Here is a 20,085-nt window from a genome sequence, read left to right as displayed (position 1 = left end):
ATTTGTGTGAACAATCTCTAGCTTCTTTATAGTAGTGAACTTTTTACTAGGAAAAGATACCTTCTTATTCTTAGCCATGATACATTCGTTGCAAACAAAATTAGTAGGGTTAGTTATTTTAGGCAAATCTCTAAATAAAAATGTGCTACTAACCTTCACAATTTTATCAAATTTTATATGACAAAACCTTCTATGCCATAACCAATTATTATTCACTTTAGCAACCAAACATGCCATCTTAGTGGGATTCAACTAAAATACATTACCTCTAGATCTTGTACCTATTCCAATCAACTTGCTATCTTTATCTTTAATAATATACGTCTTCTTAGTGAATTGCGACTGATAACCTTTATCTAATAATTGTCCAACACTCAACAAATTATGCTTTAAACCACCAAAAAAGTAAATATCATCAGTGTTAGACTTTCCATCAAGAGTAATAGATCCTATTATTGTTATGTGATAGGCTATATTATTACCAACTCTAACATACCTCCATCATGATTCCTGAATTTGATAAAATTATTCATATCACCAGTTATATGATGTGAATATCCACTATCTATTATCCAATTAGATTTCTTTTCAACTTGGAAAACTAGAACCTTCTCTTCTCTAATGTTTATATCAAGATCATCTTCCTTTATGGCTACAAATTTTATCTCATCATCACTTTCATTCTGAAGTCTTTCCTCAGATTCCTCATCTTCATTAGCATATAAGCAATTTCTAGGTCTTCTAGGCTTAAACTTCTCCTTATGCTTTTTTCCTCTTTTAGGACATTTACATGCATAGTAAAAAAATTCATTACAAGTACAACATTTAAAAATATTCTTACCATTTGGTGCTCTTCTTACAAGAAGGGCAACTCCTTCAATCTTTCTCTCATCATCAGATCTAGTTCTATTGCTACTAGTGAAATCTCCATGAGTACTTACACATCTAGATAAAATTGGTTGGATATTTATGGCACTAAAATATATCTCCACTCTTGTAAATTCTCCAAATTTTATCATACTTGGTTCCATTGATTCCAATCTTCCAAGAAAATTTTCCCTAGTGAATTTCTTAGTACAAGGTATCAGAAGTTCTACCATCTATGCTACTTTCTTGAATGGTGGTGTCAAAGTTTTCAAGATCTTCCACACAACCTCATCTTATTCCTTGGTTATAAAATATGATTTGATTCCTATAAAAATCTCATATATCCTACCTACATAGCTTCTTATAGATTCATCTTTCATCATTTTAGTATCTTGAAATAAACACATTCAACTATGCAATCTTATTCTTTTTGTATGCTAATCACCTTAAAAGTAGATTATAAAGATTTCCAAATCTCATAAGATGTTAATAGAGACTTTACCTAACTTTATTCATTCTCAAGAAGAGATAATAGTAAGGCTTCTTTGGCTCTCATGTTACACATGAATAGATCTCTCTCTGCTTCACTACATTATTCAAATTTTTCTTCTTCAATAATTGTTTTGATACCTTTTGTCAAAAACCAATATCCTAGACCCATACATAGTATATGAGTCTTCATCTTATCCTTCCAACTATCATATTTGAACCCATCAAACTTTCAACTATCCTTTCTAAAAAGACTCGCCATTGATCTCCCAAAGCTATTAATCTTTTTCTTCAAGGGCCTAAAGCTCTAATACCAATTGTTAGAATATATAGTCCACCAATATAGCTGGGGGGGGGGGGTGCAGGGGGTGAATCAGTTATCCAACTATTATCACAATTATCAACCTTATTAAATATTAACCATATGAGAAATAAAAACATTTAGTACAGATCAATCCCTATTAGGAGACTTTGAATCCCTATTAGGAGATTCCAACCTTGTTAGGAGTTGTGCCAACCCTATTAAGAGTTGTATAAGGTAGATGGACCCACCTTCCAAATAGCTTTAGGAGAAATACCAATGAACCCACTATCCAAATGATCTTTGTATTATTCCTTCAAGAATATTATAATTATACTATACTACTCCTTCCTCTCTCTTTTTCTTATCAACTGGACTTCTTCTCCTTCTGATCTTAGTACTAGATCATGAATATTTCATCCAATAATCCCATGGATCACTTCTCACATTTACCAAATACTCTTCTCTTATTCAAACTTCCTTGATCACTTTGCATAATATTTCCTTTATATTGAATCTTCAAAATAATTCCTTGAGTTGACCTTGAGGCTTTCCCAATTAATTATGATAAGATAATTAATTAATTCATAATTACAATAGCAATGTCAACTCACAATCTAAACATATCTTCACATGTGTCACTTCAGGGCTTGTGCACTGACTAACATCACCATATGACTTTCTTCTATCACTAAATAGTTGTGCATCTCCAAATTATATCTCTACTAGAAGATATAATGCAATCATCAGAAACCTCTTCTTAGATACTATGTTTTTGCACTACTCTCTTTAAATCACTTACAACTTCTACATGTCTTCAATTCATGTTACACATGTTGGCCCAATTTTTCACCATTCAAAATTTTTGCATATTACAGTGAAAATTCAGCTACTTATTCAAAATTAGGGTTGTTTTTTAAGATTTATTTTTCATAAATCAAAAGCCCTTAATTTTATGTTACCCTAATATTGTTTGTGCTCCATGTTTCCAAGGGTAGGATTTTCATTTGTTTGAATTCAAATATGTGTGGGAAGTTTTAGTTCTTTAAAATATTTTATTTCAAATTTTCTACATATATCTTTTAAAAATCCTTTCTCAACCATTTTACCCTAGTCACCTTTATCCTAACCATGGTTATTTTATTTAGTGTTTCATAAAGCATCTTAACTATGATGGTTTGTTTTGGGCTAGCCATTGATCTCTCCAATATCAACGGTGGGTGCATACCCACAAGATGGATCTACTCAACCTTTATGTAATGTGAGCAAGTGCCTTTGTGCCATGTAGCACTTGGTGATGTTGGGTTATAAATGCACTACAAAGACTAACTTGTCAGTACCTTATCTAAAATTTTTTGTGTTGTCAATATGGTCAAAGAACATGCAAATTTCCAAAAATATAATTGGTCAAATCATACAATGGGTTCACTTTTGGGCATCACATCTATACACCGTTGATCTTTGGAAGATCAATGACAAGTGTATTCTTGCTTCATGAAGGTGTGAAGATTTTAACTAAAGCAAGCAAACGTTGTGTTAACACTTGTCCAAGATGATGATAGGTGAAGTATTATGAGTAGACCTCAATGTGTTTTCTATCCACCATAGAGCTAAAGGGAGATCCACAGTTGGTGCTTCCCTACTTGATCAAGATGCAAAGGTTTTAAGTAATGCAAGAAAGTGCCTTGTGGACACATGTCCACATTGATGTCAGTGCCACACTTTGAAAAATAAATCATCAATGCTAACAGTTGTTCCCTTTCCATACCATAGGTGTTATACTATCATTGGCTATGCACTTTGACGTGGTCTTCCATAATATCTTTTGCTCCACCATTGATCTTGGATCAATCAATGGGCAATGCTTTCCTGCTTGACAAAGTTGGACAAGTTTTAGACAAAGCGAAGAAGTGCCTTAGTGACACATGTCCATGCTGATGTCATTACTTCTATCTCATACTATCAAAAAGGTTTATATTGTGCCACTATTGATCTTTCAAAGATCAATGGCTAGTGCTTAATCACATTGTGAAGATGACCAACAATTAGATAAAGTGGGGAAATGCCTATCTGATGCATGGAAAATGATGACGTTATGGACTGACCTTTTCAAAAGGTAATAAGCAAGTTGCTTGCATGGTGGTTGTTAGAATGTACTGCTTTATGTAGAGATCTTTTATTGGTTGGAGAAGTTGATTGGATGTTATAGAAATACAAAATTTTGTGATCATTGATCTAACCAAGATCAGAGGTCAGTGCTTTCCCACACTATGAAGTTGCATGATATTGAAATAATTTGGGGAAGTGTTAATCTGACATGTGGCAAGGTAGGACCAATTGTGATAGATGTGGGCTGACTTGTGCTAGGTCAAAGATGATGTGGTAGGTGATGTGACATGGTAGATGATGTAGTAGTCTGAGAGCTAATTAGGTGTTGCCATGTGGTAGCTCGATCAAAGCTTTTAAATTGAAAAAGCTATATTCTAAAGTTTGAACTTTAGAAATTCTAAATTTTTGAAGAAATTTAAAAATCCATACCAGAGCTATAGCAGAGAGGAAAATTTTCAGATTAATCTTAGGAATACAATTTTTATCCAAAATATGTAGTATAGTATACCATTGGAATTAGGAGGAAATGAATGTTCCAAATATGAGGTCAGATTTTGCATAGGAATTCAGTGAATTTGTATTCTTTAAGGCATTCTCAATGGAATGGGTAGTGTTCACCATTAAGCATCAAAATTGGTTTGAAGGCAGATATAAAATCTTATTGAAGCTTAATTGTGGAAAAAATTAGTTTATTATGCCTTTAGAGGCCATTTAACTAATTTTTCACTTTTACCTTGAGTTCAAATTTGGTATCAAAATTAGTTATGGTCTTTCATCAAATATTTTGATTCACTTTATTCTTTTGGGAGGTAAAATGGTTAAGGATTTGATATGTAGTTGTAGAGAGAGATTAGAGAGACTCTTTTCACTTCTTGAGTAGGTTTTTCAAGTGGAGAAATGTCAAACATACAATAGATTTGGGAATTCTGTCCTATATCTCTCTTTCTTTCATCCATTGTAAGTGTTGGAAATTTTCTTTGTGATACCAATAGGGTTCTAGTTTTCACTATGAGACTAGGTTGTTGTTGGTTTTACTTCTTGTCTAATTGAGTAGAGCTCTAGCAATGAAGGCCACACATCCACTCTTGTGTAGATTTTATTTCATTTTATGTCTTGTTTCTCTTAGATAAATGGTAATTGATGCTAGATCATGTGAACTATCTAGAGTTTCATTTAGTTTTACCAATTTATGTATTCAGTCTTTCCAAGGATGAATACAAAGGGGATTTATAATGAATTATCTATATTCTTTTATTTTGTCTCTTGATTCTTTTTATGCTATTGGCTTTGATATTGAATGAATAAGGTTCATTTGATTTAAGGTAGCTTGGATGAGTTGTATTTTAGATTTGTTGTTACTTTTGATTCAAGGAGTTAAGTAAATTCTTCAATGTTCTGATAGGGTTTCTGGGTGTATGGAGGGGATATTTCATAAGAATGGAATTTGGGAATTTTGGTTGACAAACTTAATTGTAAGGCAATCAAGTTATGTCATCCTGCTGGTAATGACTCTATGTTTCAATGGGTGAGGCACTGATCACTAAATCAGATGCAAGTTGAGGTGAAATTTATTTTCACAAATCATTTTAATCAAATAAATTTAGTATTTCACATTTTTGTAGTGGGTTGAAAGGAATTAACCCTCATTTAGCTTATGAGTTCATAGGTTATGTTTTGTAGCTATTTCATTCCTATGTCATTGCATAAGTATTAGAAGATAAAAGGGTTGCATTTTTTATTAATTAGGTTCTAATTTATGTTTAATTGCACTGGTACCATATATTAGAACCTCACGGTTAACCCACCTAGATCTTATAGAGCTTGAAGTGAAGAATGAGTTATGCCTTATAGTTGGTCCAAGATTGCAGTTGAGTGCATCCATCATAGGAATTTGCTAGCCTTAGATGCATTGGTCTGGTTTCTTGGTTATTTTGTAAACTATTAAATTAGGAGCAAACAACATACATTGAACCTTATCATTAGGACACAATGAGGAACTTGTCCTTAACTGTTCATCACCTAATAGTAAACACTTTGTCTACACAATTATGATCTCTATCTGCTACTCTTCCAGTCTTTGTAGAAGTATTTCTATGTTGACATCAATGACAAACACAATCATGAATTCATCATGTCAATACTACCACATGATCTCCAATACTTAGGATACTCACATAAAGGTATACCATCAACATTCATGCTAACAATTTGTATCAGAGTATCAGGTCCTTAAAGGAAAAGCTTAACATCTTTGGGAGATCAATGGTAAGTACTTTCAAAAAAGATAGTCCTAAGTTTGATGGAGTCAACTATGAAAAGGAGAAGGTAATAAAGAGATTCTCTATCCTTAGAGAATATTTTTCTCCTAAAGTTATTATTTTGTAGAGGCAATTAGACGAGTGTCTTGTAGAAAAGGCATCATGTGACAAATTTGCCTATACTGACTTAAGTGAAGTAGAAGTTGCATATTATGCGCTTTGCACACTTATTAGTATATCTGATATAGTTAAAGAGAAATGGAAGAAGGATCTTGAAAAGTTGAAACTTGGTTTTATAAATTGTATATCAATAATTTCAAGTTATTTAGAGAAAGGTAACACAATTTTGTCTTGTATATATTATTTCAAACACCTTTTTCATTGATGTCAAAGTCGGAGAAGAATGTAAAGAAAAATTGTATAGAATATATATATAAATGAAATGGGGAGCTTAGCTATGTATATAGAAAATCATTGTAAAGGAATGATAAGGAATGTATTGATCCATCAAGACATGAATAAAATTTTCAATTTTTAAAGGCAACATTGAGTAATTACTTTTGTATTTATTATTGTTTTATATGACATCATTTTGGGACAGAGTCAATTTTCTCAAAATTTTCCATCGGGTTATTGTTGGCAATATGGCTAGGTAGATGTGTTAGTGTTGACATTTATGGAAACATATACCTTTTGGTATTTCATTGTGAAATTTTAGATAGAAAATTGTCTAATTATTGAAAAATTTGTAGTAGTAAAGGGATAGATTTGGTATTTAGAGATGAAAAAGTTTGAGTTATCTCATGTGTAGTTGAGGATAAATAGTTGACTATGTCATGATGGTGCATGTCAATGTGTAGACTTGTACATATAGTATGATGTTAGTTACAGAAGAATTATCAGTACAAGTAATTAACAAAGTATAATAGAGCATGACAGTACAAATGAATTGTATAGATTAAGGAATTATTCTGGCAACAAAATAATTACTTAACCATGATGGGCCAATATCCTATATGTTAACCCCAATGTTATTTTATAATTAGCCAAGCATGTGGAAGCTTCAAGGATAACTAATTAGAATTTTGATAATTTGTGAGGTATAAGTAAAGATTATTTCTTACATAGCTAAATGGAAGTGAAAAAATGATATGAAATATTTAAAAGGAAGTATATGCGACATGTGAGCCTTGTGTGATGCAAAATCTAATGTATGATCATAGAAAGTGTCAATTACGATAGTGAGATAGTATTGTATATATATCTATTATTATGAAGAAACTTATTTGCATATTGCATGTTAGGGTAGTAGGCTCTTCTTGCATACATTATAATTGTACTACCAACTCCTAACAAGTTTGAGGCTTTTAAGAGGGCCTAGTCCTTAAACAAGGATTCAAGACACTATATATATTTGATAGACTCCTAATAGGTTAAATATCCTTAATAGGATTCTTTTGTTTAGTGGATCATTATATGGTCATCATCCCCACTGGGGTTTCCCTAGTTAAAAAATAATGGTGTTGTGAGCTCTCTTTGTGTATGGTTATATTTACTATTTAGCATTATTGGTTTACTTTCCTATTCATGTTGCAAAGTAATTAATAATATTGAGTTATGGGAAAAAAATTTGTAGAATACTAATTCACACCCCCCGCCTCCCCCCCCCACCCCCCTGTTGCAAATAATCAAGACTAATAAGGTTATTGAGAGGGGAGGGGTGAATCAATAACTCTTAAAACTTTAAATTAATTCTACATAATAACATATTCACCATTCATCCATCTAATCTACTCTATGCATGAAAAGATAAACATATATGAACACACTAATTTGGTGACCCAGAAAACTTCCAATTAGAAAGTAAAAATGGGGTGGGGATGATGCCTACAAAACTTCAATACTACAGATAAAGTTGGCCTGTTAAGGCTTACAATGATCACTTCTGATGATTGGCCCTATTAGGAGAAAGTAGGATTGCTAGATCCACCTTGTTGGAGGATTTACAAACATACAATGAAGTATGCACTCTGTTAGGAGATTTACAAAGGACTGTTAAGTCTACCCTGTTAAAGGATTTACAAACTGATTCACCTGTTAGAATGAAGCAGTGGATCTAGTTACAACTGATTGCTAATAAGATCCTTTATGCTCTGATCACTTGATGTGATAGATATAACTTTTTTGCACCAATGTTGACCTTGTTGTATTCCTCTATTCTGCTGTTAATTCACTTTCTCTCTTCTCAAAAATTTCCATACAATACCAACTACAAAATACACCCAATATCGCTTCTTTTCAATTGATATATATATCATTCCAATATTTACACTGGCAAGGTCGGCCAAACACAAGTGAACAAATCTTTACTGAGTTGACCAGATAGTAGAAAAATCGAGTTCCTCAAATTGACTCGATGACCTTTTGATACTCGGCATCCACTACAATACACTGCATCATCATGCACTCGGTAAGAGTAGAGGCATGATCCATACTAATCATTCTAAGTAGCTTGGAACTCGGTAACCATTGATGACTTGGTGAATATTGTGTCACTCGGTAAAAATTGAATCCATTGATAACTTTATTCACTTAGTAAACACTGATTCCTTCATTTCCCTTGTTTACTTGGTAAATACTAAGTTCTTCATTTACCTTGATCACTCGGTAAACACTAAGTCCTTCGTTTACCTTGATGACTCGGTAAACACTAAGTTCTTCATTTACTGTGATCACTTGGTAAACACTAAGTTTCTTCATTTACCTTGATCACTCGGTAAACACTAAGTCCTTCATTTACCTTGATCAATTGGTAAACACTGCAAAGCTCGGTGACCACTAACTACTTGAAGAACACTGTTCTGCTCAGTAACCACTATGAACTTGGGAAACACTGCTGAACTGCCCATATGCTTGGTTTCTAAGGGAATGCTTGGTATGAGCTTGATAAGCATTCATAATCAAATAAGTGTTGTAACTAATGAAAAATATATCATAATTCCAACAATCTCCCCCTTTGGAATTAGTGACAAAAACACTTATGAGCCAAAATTATATACATCTGACATACTGACGACTGATTCTGCTGAATATACATGACTTCCTTACATATAACTCCCACATACAATATACACAAGGTATCTATGTGAGTTATATGACTTTTATTTATAGTATCTCTTTGTCCCTTTTGTACATTCATCTCACCAATATTTCTTCCTAGGTATCTCTTTCTCCCCCTTTTTGACAATAATGCCAAAGAATAAAATAATGTATTTACATAGAGATGCCAAAATGTGAGATAAACTCAGAATGTACCTGGAGAATGAGTTGCAGAGTTTTATCTGAATTCTTTTGCAAGATTTTGCATGTGGATAGAGCTACTTGAACTTCTGCAGAGAGTTCAATCACATGTTCTACAATAGAGAAATTGTTGTCATGGATTAATGTTTTTGAATGTACAATGTGCTTCTGCATTATGTCCATGATGGGAAGGATCATATTCTGAATATCTAACAATGTAGATCAGATCCTTGCCTCTTCTCTCAACAATTCTGTCTACTTCTCTGACAAAAATTTGATCCTGAGGTGATGAGATGAGCTTGAACTGGGGTCAAGCTTCAGGTTTTGTGCACTTGTCTTTAGATCCTCATCTATCTTATTCAATTTCTCTCTTATCTCCTTAGTATACTCGGTAACATCACAAAGCTTAGCAAAAAGAGATGTTACATTATTAAAATAAAATTCAATGTTGGCCAAAATTGTGGTTAATTCAACCTGTTTTATTGCTATATGCTAAGCAATGTGCTCAAGCACCTTATTATCAAACTTCTTTTCTACCTTCTCCATCAACTTTTCTTGACCGGAGGTATCCTCATTGAATTTATTGACTAACTCTTCTAATTATATCAAAATGTGTTGAGAAGTATCAACATCAACACCTATAGCCTCAGTAATTATATTCTGGGCATTCTCAATTATTCTATATTCCTTATCCCTTTCAGACCTTAGCTACTTCTATGTAGCCTTCATCTCAATTAGTTGACTAGCATACCTCATTTCTTCAATGGTAGCATTTTCATAGTCAATCTTTGGGATTACTATCTCTATGTCTAAGTCAATATCTTCAAGAATTTCCTTTCCAGTGATCATAAGTCTTAATGGTTGCTTTTGTTTGACTTTTGTGATGACTGGTTTGACCTTAGGAATAGACACAATAGAAGAGATGGAAGGACTAGCAGTGAAAACTAGAATGCTTGAGGGTTGAGTGCCAATAGGAGTATATATCAGATCAAAAATAGGAGTACTTGCCAAAAATGGTGATACACTCAGTAATGCAGTATCTAAACTAACTAGGTCTGAAGTAGATGCAGATAATGCTAACAAAATTGTAGAACAAATTGGAATTGACAAAATTGTGGAACTTACTGCTATACCGACTGATGATGATGGAGCTGAGGGGGCTATCTCGATAGTTGAAGAAGAGGGATGTAGCTCAGTAGATGAAGTGGTAGACACTTCCATTGATGATACCTAGAGTTGAGATGTGGCAGGTGCAGATGATAAATCTAGTGTAGATGTTATCAAACCTGCTGAAGCTGACTCCAACCTTTATGATGTCACAGTTTTAGGTAGAGAGTGAGAAAGGGGTGCAATTACTGTTGCTGTAGTTTTCACCAGATCATCTTTATCCTTATCTTCCTCTTCAACTTCTTCCTCCTTGGCTTCTTCCTCTTTATCTTCCATCAGTGCATGCAACTCTCCTGGTGAGACTGTGATGGATGGAGTGCTCTCAAACTCATCATCGTTGCTACTATCATCATCTTTGATTTCTACTGGGTCTTCACTGGGCTCATGTAGATGATATATGTTTTTCCACATGTTTGTAGCATCATTTACAACATTTTCAATGTCTTTAATCAAAATCAAATAGGTGTGGAATCTGATCATCATTTTACCTTCATGGTTTTTCATTTCAGTTTTTGCTTCTGCTCCAGTGAGACTTGGTCGAAAATTCTTCAAGGATTGCTCATAAATATCTTTTACCATTTGGGTAGGTAACTCCCATCTTGGTTGCAATCTCTCCAGTAGTTCTTTTGAGATTTGAGGGGCAATCTGGTCTAGGGAGTATTTCCATTTACCCATCTTATTGAGTACCAGTTCCTCAATCTGCATTTGCTCAGCATCTATTGTAGTTTCAAATTTCAATGCCTTGAAATTTGTGATGTTAGCTCCTTCTTCCAATTGTTTGAGCCTTTGCTCAAATATAGGTGCAGGCCTGACTAGTATAGGTTCTTGCTTATCTTTTCTAGTTCTTCTGGTGAATACTGCAGTAGGCTTTTTCTTAGGTTTGGCAATGATTACCTTACCTTTCTTCTTTGGTTGTTCTTTTGTAGATTCTTCTTCTCCTTCTTCTTGTCCTCCTTCTTCTTATCCTCCTTCTTCTTCTTCACCTATTTCATCTTCACCTTTTCCCTTGGTGAGTATAAGAGGACCAGTTGAAGTTTTAAATTTGGCTATTTTCCTCTTGCCGTTGCTTATGGCCTATGGTATCTTGATTTCAAGCTCAATTCTGGCCTTAGCTTCATCATAGGTTCCAAAAATTTGTTGTCTTGGGTCTACTGGCTCATTTACCAGTGCTTCTATAATATCTTTAGCTTCATCAATATTTACCTCATAGGGAAGAGGTTTCACCCATGCAACTCGGGGTCTAACTACTTGAATGTATACCTTGTCACAGTCAACCATGAAGCATACATCATCCTTATAATCTTCAACAAGCTTGGGAGGAATTTTGAATCTATTATTCATCCTCTCTTTGAAGTCTTCAAAATAGTTATCCATTACCTTATCAAAATTTATACCCATTTCTGCAATAAACTCATTTATTTGATACAAAACTAAAATATCTTTTCTCCATACAACTGTACCTTTAGAAGGAAAAAACTTTTGTACATAGAAAAATGAAAAAACTAACAAAGAACCAAATTTACAAGAGTTGGTTTTTGAGGTCCTTATATTGTCAATGTTCTTATTTAGTTGTTTCAACAACACATCTGCTAGGTCAAACTCCATATTCTTCTTCACAATCTTATAGGCTAAGTCCACAGCCTCACAGGTCACACTATTCAATTTGCTGGAACTATACATCTTATATGCAATTAAATGAATTCCAAATCTTAGCTCTGCATCAGATACATTGTTAAGTTTCAATCCTCTATCATCCCATTCAGTTAGGGTTAACTTCTGAAGTTCATCTCGACTTAGGGTTTTAGTGGTTTTGGATTTGCTCAACATAGGTAAACCCGTGATCTTATGAATCATCTTCTTCGTTATTAGGATGGGTTTCTCTAACCACAACTGAACATTATGCACATGACTTAAAATGTCTCTTATCCATTTCATTTGAAAGTTCCTTGGCAAGTGTAGGATATGGGTCAAACCTTTGGTTTCTAGATGCTTGTGCTCGAGTTTGAGGGTTCCATCCACACATAACTCAACTAGGGCATTATCCATATCTAGTGTCCCTATTTCTTGAACTGTGCATTTGAAATGAGTACGAATTTCGTATATAAGTAGTATCTTTGGTGGAATCTACAATTGGGCTCCATGGAGGTCGAGCGATGCAGCTATGGCAAGAACAAGCTTGAAGCTAGGTGCTTTCCATTCCACTCCCTTCACAAGCATTTTAGAGCCTCTCTTTGCCTTTCTGTTGCTGGTGCTTGTGCATGCCATTGCTACTTGGTGAGTGAATGATTTTGCAAAACAAATTCTTTGCTAGAAAATTACTTCAAATCACTTGAACTCACTTTCATGCTCTTGGAGATCTCTTCACTCTATATATTCTAATTTTGTGGTGAAAAATGAGATCAAATTCTGCCTTTTTGATGAAAAATTTGCCATTAATGCTTGGGTACGAAGGTAGCTAAGATGACCTAGGGTTTGTTAGATAGTCACTGACTTACTTGGTAAACCTTGCAACTTGGTGAACAAACAAAAATTTTCATATTCCTGATCTAGCTCGATTAAGTCTAAACCAACTTTGCTCGGTAGATGCACCATAGTGAACTATGTCTTGTATCTGATATACTGACTTGCCATTTACACTCCTTCATTATAGAACTACTTAGGATATTTCTTGAAGATGTAGTCCCTGATCTTCCTTGATGAGTCTAATTAGAAATGGTGAAGTCACCCACTTCTTGAGTGACATTGCCATTATTTGAACTTTCTAGCTCGGTAGATTTAGGAATCCACTATTGTCTCATCTGTTTTCAAATGTTGTCAGCTCTGGCTTTCTTTTCATCTTCAATTCTTCCTATGTTCATGAAATTCTTGGATATATGACCAAGTTTGATACATGTATAACATCTTATAGTAGTATCTTTCTTCCTTAGGTGATGCCTTGCACAGTTAATTCCAATATGTCCATATTCTCCACAATAATGACATTTGCACCAAGTATTGTAGTCCCAACCAAATAATGCATTGAAAATTTTTTCTGCTAGATTGAATGATTTAGATCTACACTCAGATGCCTTGTGACCTTGTTTCTTGCATTTGTGACATTTGCCTTCAAATTTTGGTTTCTCTTTGCATTCATTTGCTTTGTGACCATGCTGATTGCAGTTGTAGCATTTACCATTGAATTTTCCTTTACCATTGCTCCAACATTTGTTTGATGTATGTCCTATCTTGCCATAGTGATTGCAAGTGGGTCTTTGATTCCTTTGAGCACCTTGTTTGGAGGTTCCACCTTCTTCCTTGTATCCAAGACCAAATTTACCTTTTTGTCTATGAAGATTCTACTCATTTTGCTGATTCAATTGATCCATATTTGCTTGATATTTTATCATCCTTTCTTTGACTTGATTTTCAACATTTAAGTCATTTTCCAAACTCTCATTGATTTGTCTTTCAGATCTCAGATCACTTTGTAAGCTTGCATTGATTTGTCTTTCAATGATTAAATCATTTCTCAAACTTTCATTCTCTGATCTTAGATTCATAATTTCTTCATTTGCATTAGATAGTTGACCTACAAGATCTTCATGCTGAAGGGACTAATTATTTCTTACCTCTAAGTCTTCATTTGCCTTGTTTCTCTATTTTAAAACTTCACATAGCCTAATGGATTGGATTTCTTGTTCTCTTTTGAGCTTTCTTACTTCTTCTTGCAGAGAACCATTCTTTGCTAGGAGTTCCTTGATTGCTTCATTAGCTTCATTTGAACTGCTTGATGGTAAAAGGTCTTCAATCTTTTCTTCAATATACTAATGATCATTCATTTGTCTTACAAGTTCCTTCCTTCTTTTTAGAGATTGAGAAAGATGCTCCTTTGCTTCTTTGAGTTGAGCCATGGCCATTTCCAGATCTAGCTTTTCATTCTCAATAGATTTGTCAAATTTGAATATCTCCATTGTCTTTGATCTTTGCTCAAGCTGTCAAACTTTATCCTGAGAACCACAAAGCTCCAATACCAATTGTTGGAAATAATCAAGACTAACAAGGTTACTGAGAGGGGAGGGGTGAATCAGTAAGTCTTAAAACTTTAAATTAATTTTGCATAATAACTTATTCACCATTCATCCATCTAATCTACTGTATGCATGAAAAGATAAACATATATGAACACACTAATTTGGTGACCCAGAAACCTTCCAATTAGAAAGTAAAATTGGGGTGGGGATGATGCCCACAAAACTTCAATATTGTAGTATAAATTTGGCCTGTTAAGGCTTACAATGATCACTTCTGATGATCTGCCTTATTAGGAGCAAGTAGGATTGCTAGATCCACCTTGTTAGAGGATTTACAAACATAAAATGAAGTATGCACTCTGTTAGGAGATTTACAAAAGACTGTTAAGTCTACCCTATTAAAGGATTTACAAACTGATTCACCTGTTAGAATGAAGCAGTGGATCTGGTTACAACTGATTGCTGATAAGATCCTTTATGCTCTGATCACCTGATGTGATAGATATAACTTTTCTGCACCAATGTTGACCTTGTTGTATTCCTCTGTTCTGCTGCTGATTCGCTTTCTCTCTTCTCAAAAATTGCCATACAATACCAACTACAAAACACACACAAAATCACTTCTTTTCAATTGATATATATATATATATATATATATATATATCATTCCAATATTTACACTGGCAAGGTCGGCCAAACACAAGTGAACAAATATTTACTGAGTTAGCCAGATAGTAGAAAACTTGAGTTCCTCAAATTGACTCGATGACCTTCTAATACTTGGCATCCACTACAATACACTGCATCATCATGCACTCAGTAAGAGTAGAGGCACATTCCATACTAATCATTCTAAGTAGCTTGGAGCTCAGTAACCATTGGTGACTTGGTGAATATTGTGTCACTCGATAAAAACTAAATCCATTGATAACCTTCTTCACTTGGTAAACATTGATTCCTTCATTTACCTTGTTTACTCGGTAAATACTAAGTTCTTCATTTACCTTGATCACTTGATAAACACTAAGTCCTTCATTTACCTTGATCGCTCGATAAACACTAAGTTCTTTGTTTACCTTGATCACTTGGTAAACACTAAGTTTCTTCATTTACCTTGATCACTCGATAAACACTAAGTCCTTCATTTACCTTGATCACTCGGTAAACACTGCGAAGCTCGATGACCACTAACTCCTTGGAGAACACTATTCTACTGAGTAACCACTATGAACTTAGTAAACACTACTAAACTACCCATATGCTTAGTTTCCAAGGGAATGCTCAGTATGAGCTCAATAAGCATTCAGAATTGAATAAGTGTTGTAACTAATGACAAATATATCATAATTCCAACACCCCCCCCCCTAGTATCATCTATTTCTATCAATGATTGCTTCCCCTACTCATACCTCACTCAATAATGGTAAAAAACTTATGATTGATGACAAGATTGCATCAAAACTAGGTTGTGGATCATGTGTTTTTTAGAGTGAGGTTCTTGTTGCACCAAAAGAATGACATGTTAGTGTATGATATAACCACTCAACTTATAGTAAATAGGAGGAAATTAAACCCTTTTCACAAATCCTAAGAGGAGCTCTAAACATTTTTCCAATAATATTCCCCTCATCATTACTCGAGTGTCTAAGGATTCAAACCTATGACCAAGCTCTAATACCACTTGTTAGAGTGAGGTTGTCGTTGCACAAAAAGGCCAATCTATTAGTGTTTGATACAACCACTCAACTTATAGTATAGATGAGGTAGTTAAGACCTTATCATGAATCCCAAGAGGAACACTAAACCTTTTGTGTACAAGGTTGCCAATTGCGTGTAAATCCATAAAATAAAAGAGGATATGGAAAACCTAGATGAGAAATTCACAACACTTGTCCTTTTGTTGTGAAGATGATGCATTCCTCAACCATGACACTAATGAATTTGTAGGAAGGAAAAATAGAGACTAAGGGCCTAGAGAACAATACCTCCTAGGAGCTTTTTAGTTTCCTTATAGAGGATTGGAACTAGATGATGTTTTCCAAGACCAAGGGAAGCAAAACAAAAAATTAGTTTCTTCATGTTGCTTATATTTTTTGGCATTCTCATAATATGATAAGTTAATGGTAATTTTTTTAGTTTCCTTTTGATTAATGAAGTTAAAATATTTTTTTATTATCATTATTCAATAAACTAATTCTATCTTTGTATGATTATAGAAAACTAAGTAATTTTAATACTAAGGAAAAAAAACTATTGTCATTTATTTTATCATTCTTCTCTATCTATACTCCCTATCATTCATATATGTAGGGTGATTTTTTGAAAGTGAAAAACTAATAAAATATTTAATGTGTTACAGCTCAAGATAACTTGGCATTCCTTTTGAATTGGTTTAAAAAATTCTCAGAATTTAGAGATGTAAACTTCTACATAACAGGAGAGAGTTATGGAGGTACATATATCTTCAAGCATTCTTTGGTTTAATTTTTTTGAAGTACTTGTTCAATTGATCAATCTCTACTTTTTTCAATACTAGTATCATTTAAGTATAAATTTAGTCATAATATTTTTCTCATAATTAAATCCATATTACAGGGCATTATATACCACAATTGGCAGCCCTTGTTCTAGATTACAACAAAAAGACAAGCATAACTCCTATCAACTTAAAGGGAATTATTGTATGTTGAGAGAATATTTTACTTGAAATTGATTATTTTTATGTACTTTAGTAATTTCAAAATTTTGAAATAACATATTTTCATAAAATATCAAATTATACTCCTCAAATATGATGCTACCACTTGTAATGTTCATGACACACATATTTTAAAAATCTCAAATGATTACAGATGGGAAATCCCTATGTTGACATTGAGATTAGTATAAATAATGGAGAATTTCAATGGTCACATGGGTTAATTTCAGATGAAACTTATCAATTGACTCAAACTATCTGCAACAATTCCAAACAATGGATAGAGAGATTTGTTGATCAAAATACATCCGAAGCTTGTAATGAAGTATTTAACAAAGTGTACGAAGAAATTGGAAATATTGATTATTATGATGTTACCTTAGGTCTTTGTTTAAATGAGATTGGATCTTCCTCACAATTGTCCAAGCTTCAAGGAGAAGTAAGTTTATCAAACCTTTCAAAATGATTGTATCAATTTTATTCAATATTTTTTGTATTAATGTGGTGTAGGTTAAATCATACACTAATCAATAATATTTGTCTAACAGATTCAAACAAAGTTTTTTGAGAAGAATTTAGAAGTTGAAAATGAAATAAACCTTTGTGCTGACAATGACATAGTTACATACCTTAACACAAATGAGGTGCAGAAGAAAATTCATGCAAGTAGAAGTAATGATACTTACTCGTGGACCTTTTGTGATGGGTATGATTATAATCCTTATATTTTCAATTTAAGGGCTATATTTTATTTAATTCTTGAATATTAACATACTAATGACCATGCATAACCCAAATAGATATTAGTATTCTAAATAAATCACTATAATATTATATACAAGTTGGTACTTTTAGTTTTGATCCAATAATGATATTTTTTTCCATGAAAACCTACAAGTTGGAACTAGAAGACTTTGCCTTAAAATATCCTAATTTGGATATTTTTATGTGATTTTCCTTTATTTATAGGAAGTCACATTTAGTTAATTGAATTTAAAAGATAGTATAATATTATTTTTTAATATAAAGTAAATATCAAAAAGAAATATGATCAAAAGTATCATCTAAGTACAAATTATGTATACAAATTTTATCTTAGTCTAATCTACTAAATAGTAGTACAACATAATATAAATAATAAAATTATAAGTATGCCAATTATAGTATAGTGGAAGCACTTGTGAAAATGTATATGTTTTATGTGTATTCTTTAGCAGTGTTATTATCATCATACTAACATATACTAAAGAAGAGGTTCATAATTCAACATGTATTGCAGGCCTTTGAACTACGATGAAAGGAATAGGGGAATCAACATCATAGACCTTCTAACTAAGCTTCTAAGTTATGGTCTACCAATTATGCTTTTTAGGTAATGTATTTTGTCAACTTAAGTAATATAGATTTCTTAGTGTTGATATTCTCACTCACTAGTTCTTTGTAACATCAAATGAAATCTACAGTGGAGACCAAGATTCAGTTGTCCCATTTACTGCAACAAGAACAATTGCTAATATTATAGCCAAACAATTAAGACTATTCACAATCGATACATATGGTACTTGGTATGATAATCAACAGGTGAGATCTAAGATTTATTTTAACTAAAGATATACTTCTATATCAATAAATATATGTTGACAATACATGTGTTATTTATTAGGTAGCAGGATGGACTCAATCTTATGGGTGTGTGGTGGATGGAAAGAATCAAACTACTCTAACGTTCGCATCAGTTAGGGGTGGAGCACATGAAGTGCCATATACTTCTCCATCTAAAGCACTGACTTTGTTTAAATATTTCATTAGAGGATTACCTTTGCCTACTCTTTGATAGTTTCTTTATAACAAAGAAATAAGAATGCACAAATAGGGATAATTCTAGTTTTATCCCTCTCATATAATTAGTGTGCTCATTACGTGCAGCTATATATTGGACCAATATTCAATATCAAATAATTGTCTTTAAATGAAGATTTATAAAGTTGTTCATACATGCAATCTTTTAGGATTACTTATTCTTTGGGGATTCCATACTTTTCCATAATTTCCTATATTTTTGGATATACCATTTCTTTAGGATTTTTCTTTTCTATCTCTTTTTATTTTTTATTGTTATCTTATTTATTTATTTAATTTTTTTTTTTGATGCAATAGTTCTCTAACAACCTAGATGCTCCTACATCAGGCATTTTGTAAAATTTGACAAGTGGTTGTGTCACATATCAAATTTTCATAGGAAAACCAAGGTGATTTACCTTTTTTTTAAGAGTTGTGATGATTTTTCAATAGGTTAGTGTACCATATTAAATTGGAAGCACTATAATTTAATGAAGTTTTAGCACCTATTAAATGTGAATTCATCAATGTCCTTCTCTCTTTCATCTCTTCTTCCCTTTTTCATCCTTTCCCTGAGGTGGAATTGGGATAAAATTTAATAGATCATCTTTAAGGATCATATTTTCCTAGTGATAATCTCAAGGTAAGATCTATACTCCTCACACTAAAATAGGGTATCCTTAAAGTATGGGCATCATTTTTGGATTCTAAAACTTGTTTTAAGGTCCCCAGATTGTCCCCAATATTTGTGCACCTAGAAAGCAAAGGTGCAATGAACCCCTAATGCATCAAGAGAACCCTAAACCCCTGATAAGCCAATCAGGGGTGCATTGTTCCCCTAATAGGGCCCTATTTTTGTCATTTTTTGTTGGCTCCTATATTTTAGATAAATATCAAGTACAAACTCCTATGATAGTCAGCCTATGGGAATTAGTCAACTATAATCTATATATAAACCCGTCCACTTACTCCATTTTTCATATCTCAACCTCAAGCATTCAAAAACTCACATCCACGCTCTCAAGAATTCAAGCATTCTTCAAGGAT

The 20,085-nt window shown here is 33.2% G+C and overlaps 1 protein-coding gene across 1 annotated transcript in view; it reads left to right on the top strand.

The window, feature by feature from the left end:
- Nucleotides 1–19,033, top strand: part of LOC149544869 (serine carboxypeptidase-like 45) — a 115,067-nt gene extending 96,034 nt beyond the window's left edge. Inside the window, exons 4-10 of the mRNA XM_089796017.1 lie at nucleotides 16,861–16,953; nucleotides 17,097–17,182; nucleotides 17,354–17,638; nucleotides 17,748–17,905; nucleotides 18,479–18,571; nucleotides 18,663–18,780; nucleotides 18,863–19,033. Of these exons, the coding sequence (XP_089652143.1) occupies nucleotides 16,861–16,953; nucleotides 17,097–17,182; nucleotides 17,354–17,638; nucleotides 17,748–17,905; nucleotides 18,479–18,571; nucleotides 18,663–18,780; nucleotides 18,863–19,033 (1,004 nt within the window). The remainder of the gene's footprint in view (nucleotides 1–16,860; nucleotides 16,954–17,096; nucleotides 17,183–17,353; nucleotides 17,639–17,747; nucleotides 17,906–18,478; nucleotides 18,572–18,662; nucleotides 18,781–18,862) is intronic.
- Nucleotides 19,034–20,085: the final 1,052 nt, after the last annotated feature.

The sequence above is a fragment of the Cupressus sempervirens genome, chromosome 8, assembly GCF_028749045.1.
Source record: "Cupressus sempervirens isolate cs-2001-9-10 chromosome 8, ASM2874904v1, whole genome shotgun sequence".
Classification (NCBI taxonomy): domain Eukaryota; kingdom Viridiplantae; phylum Streptophyta; class Pinopsida; order Cupressales; family Cupressaceae; genus Cupressus; species Cupressus sempervirens.
Note: the sequence above shows the minus strand (reverse complement) of the source record. Positions and strands in the feature narration are given on the sequence as shown.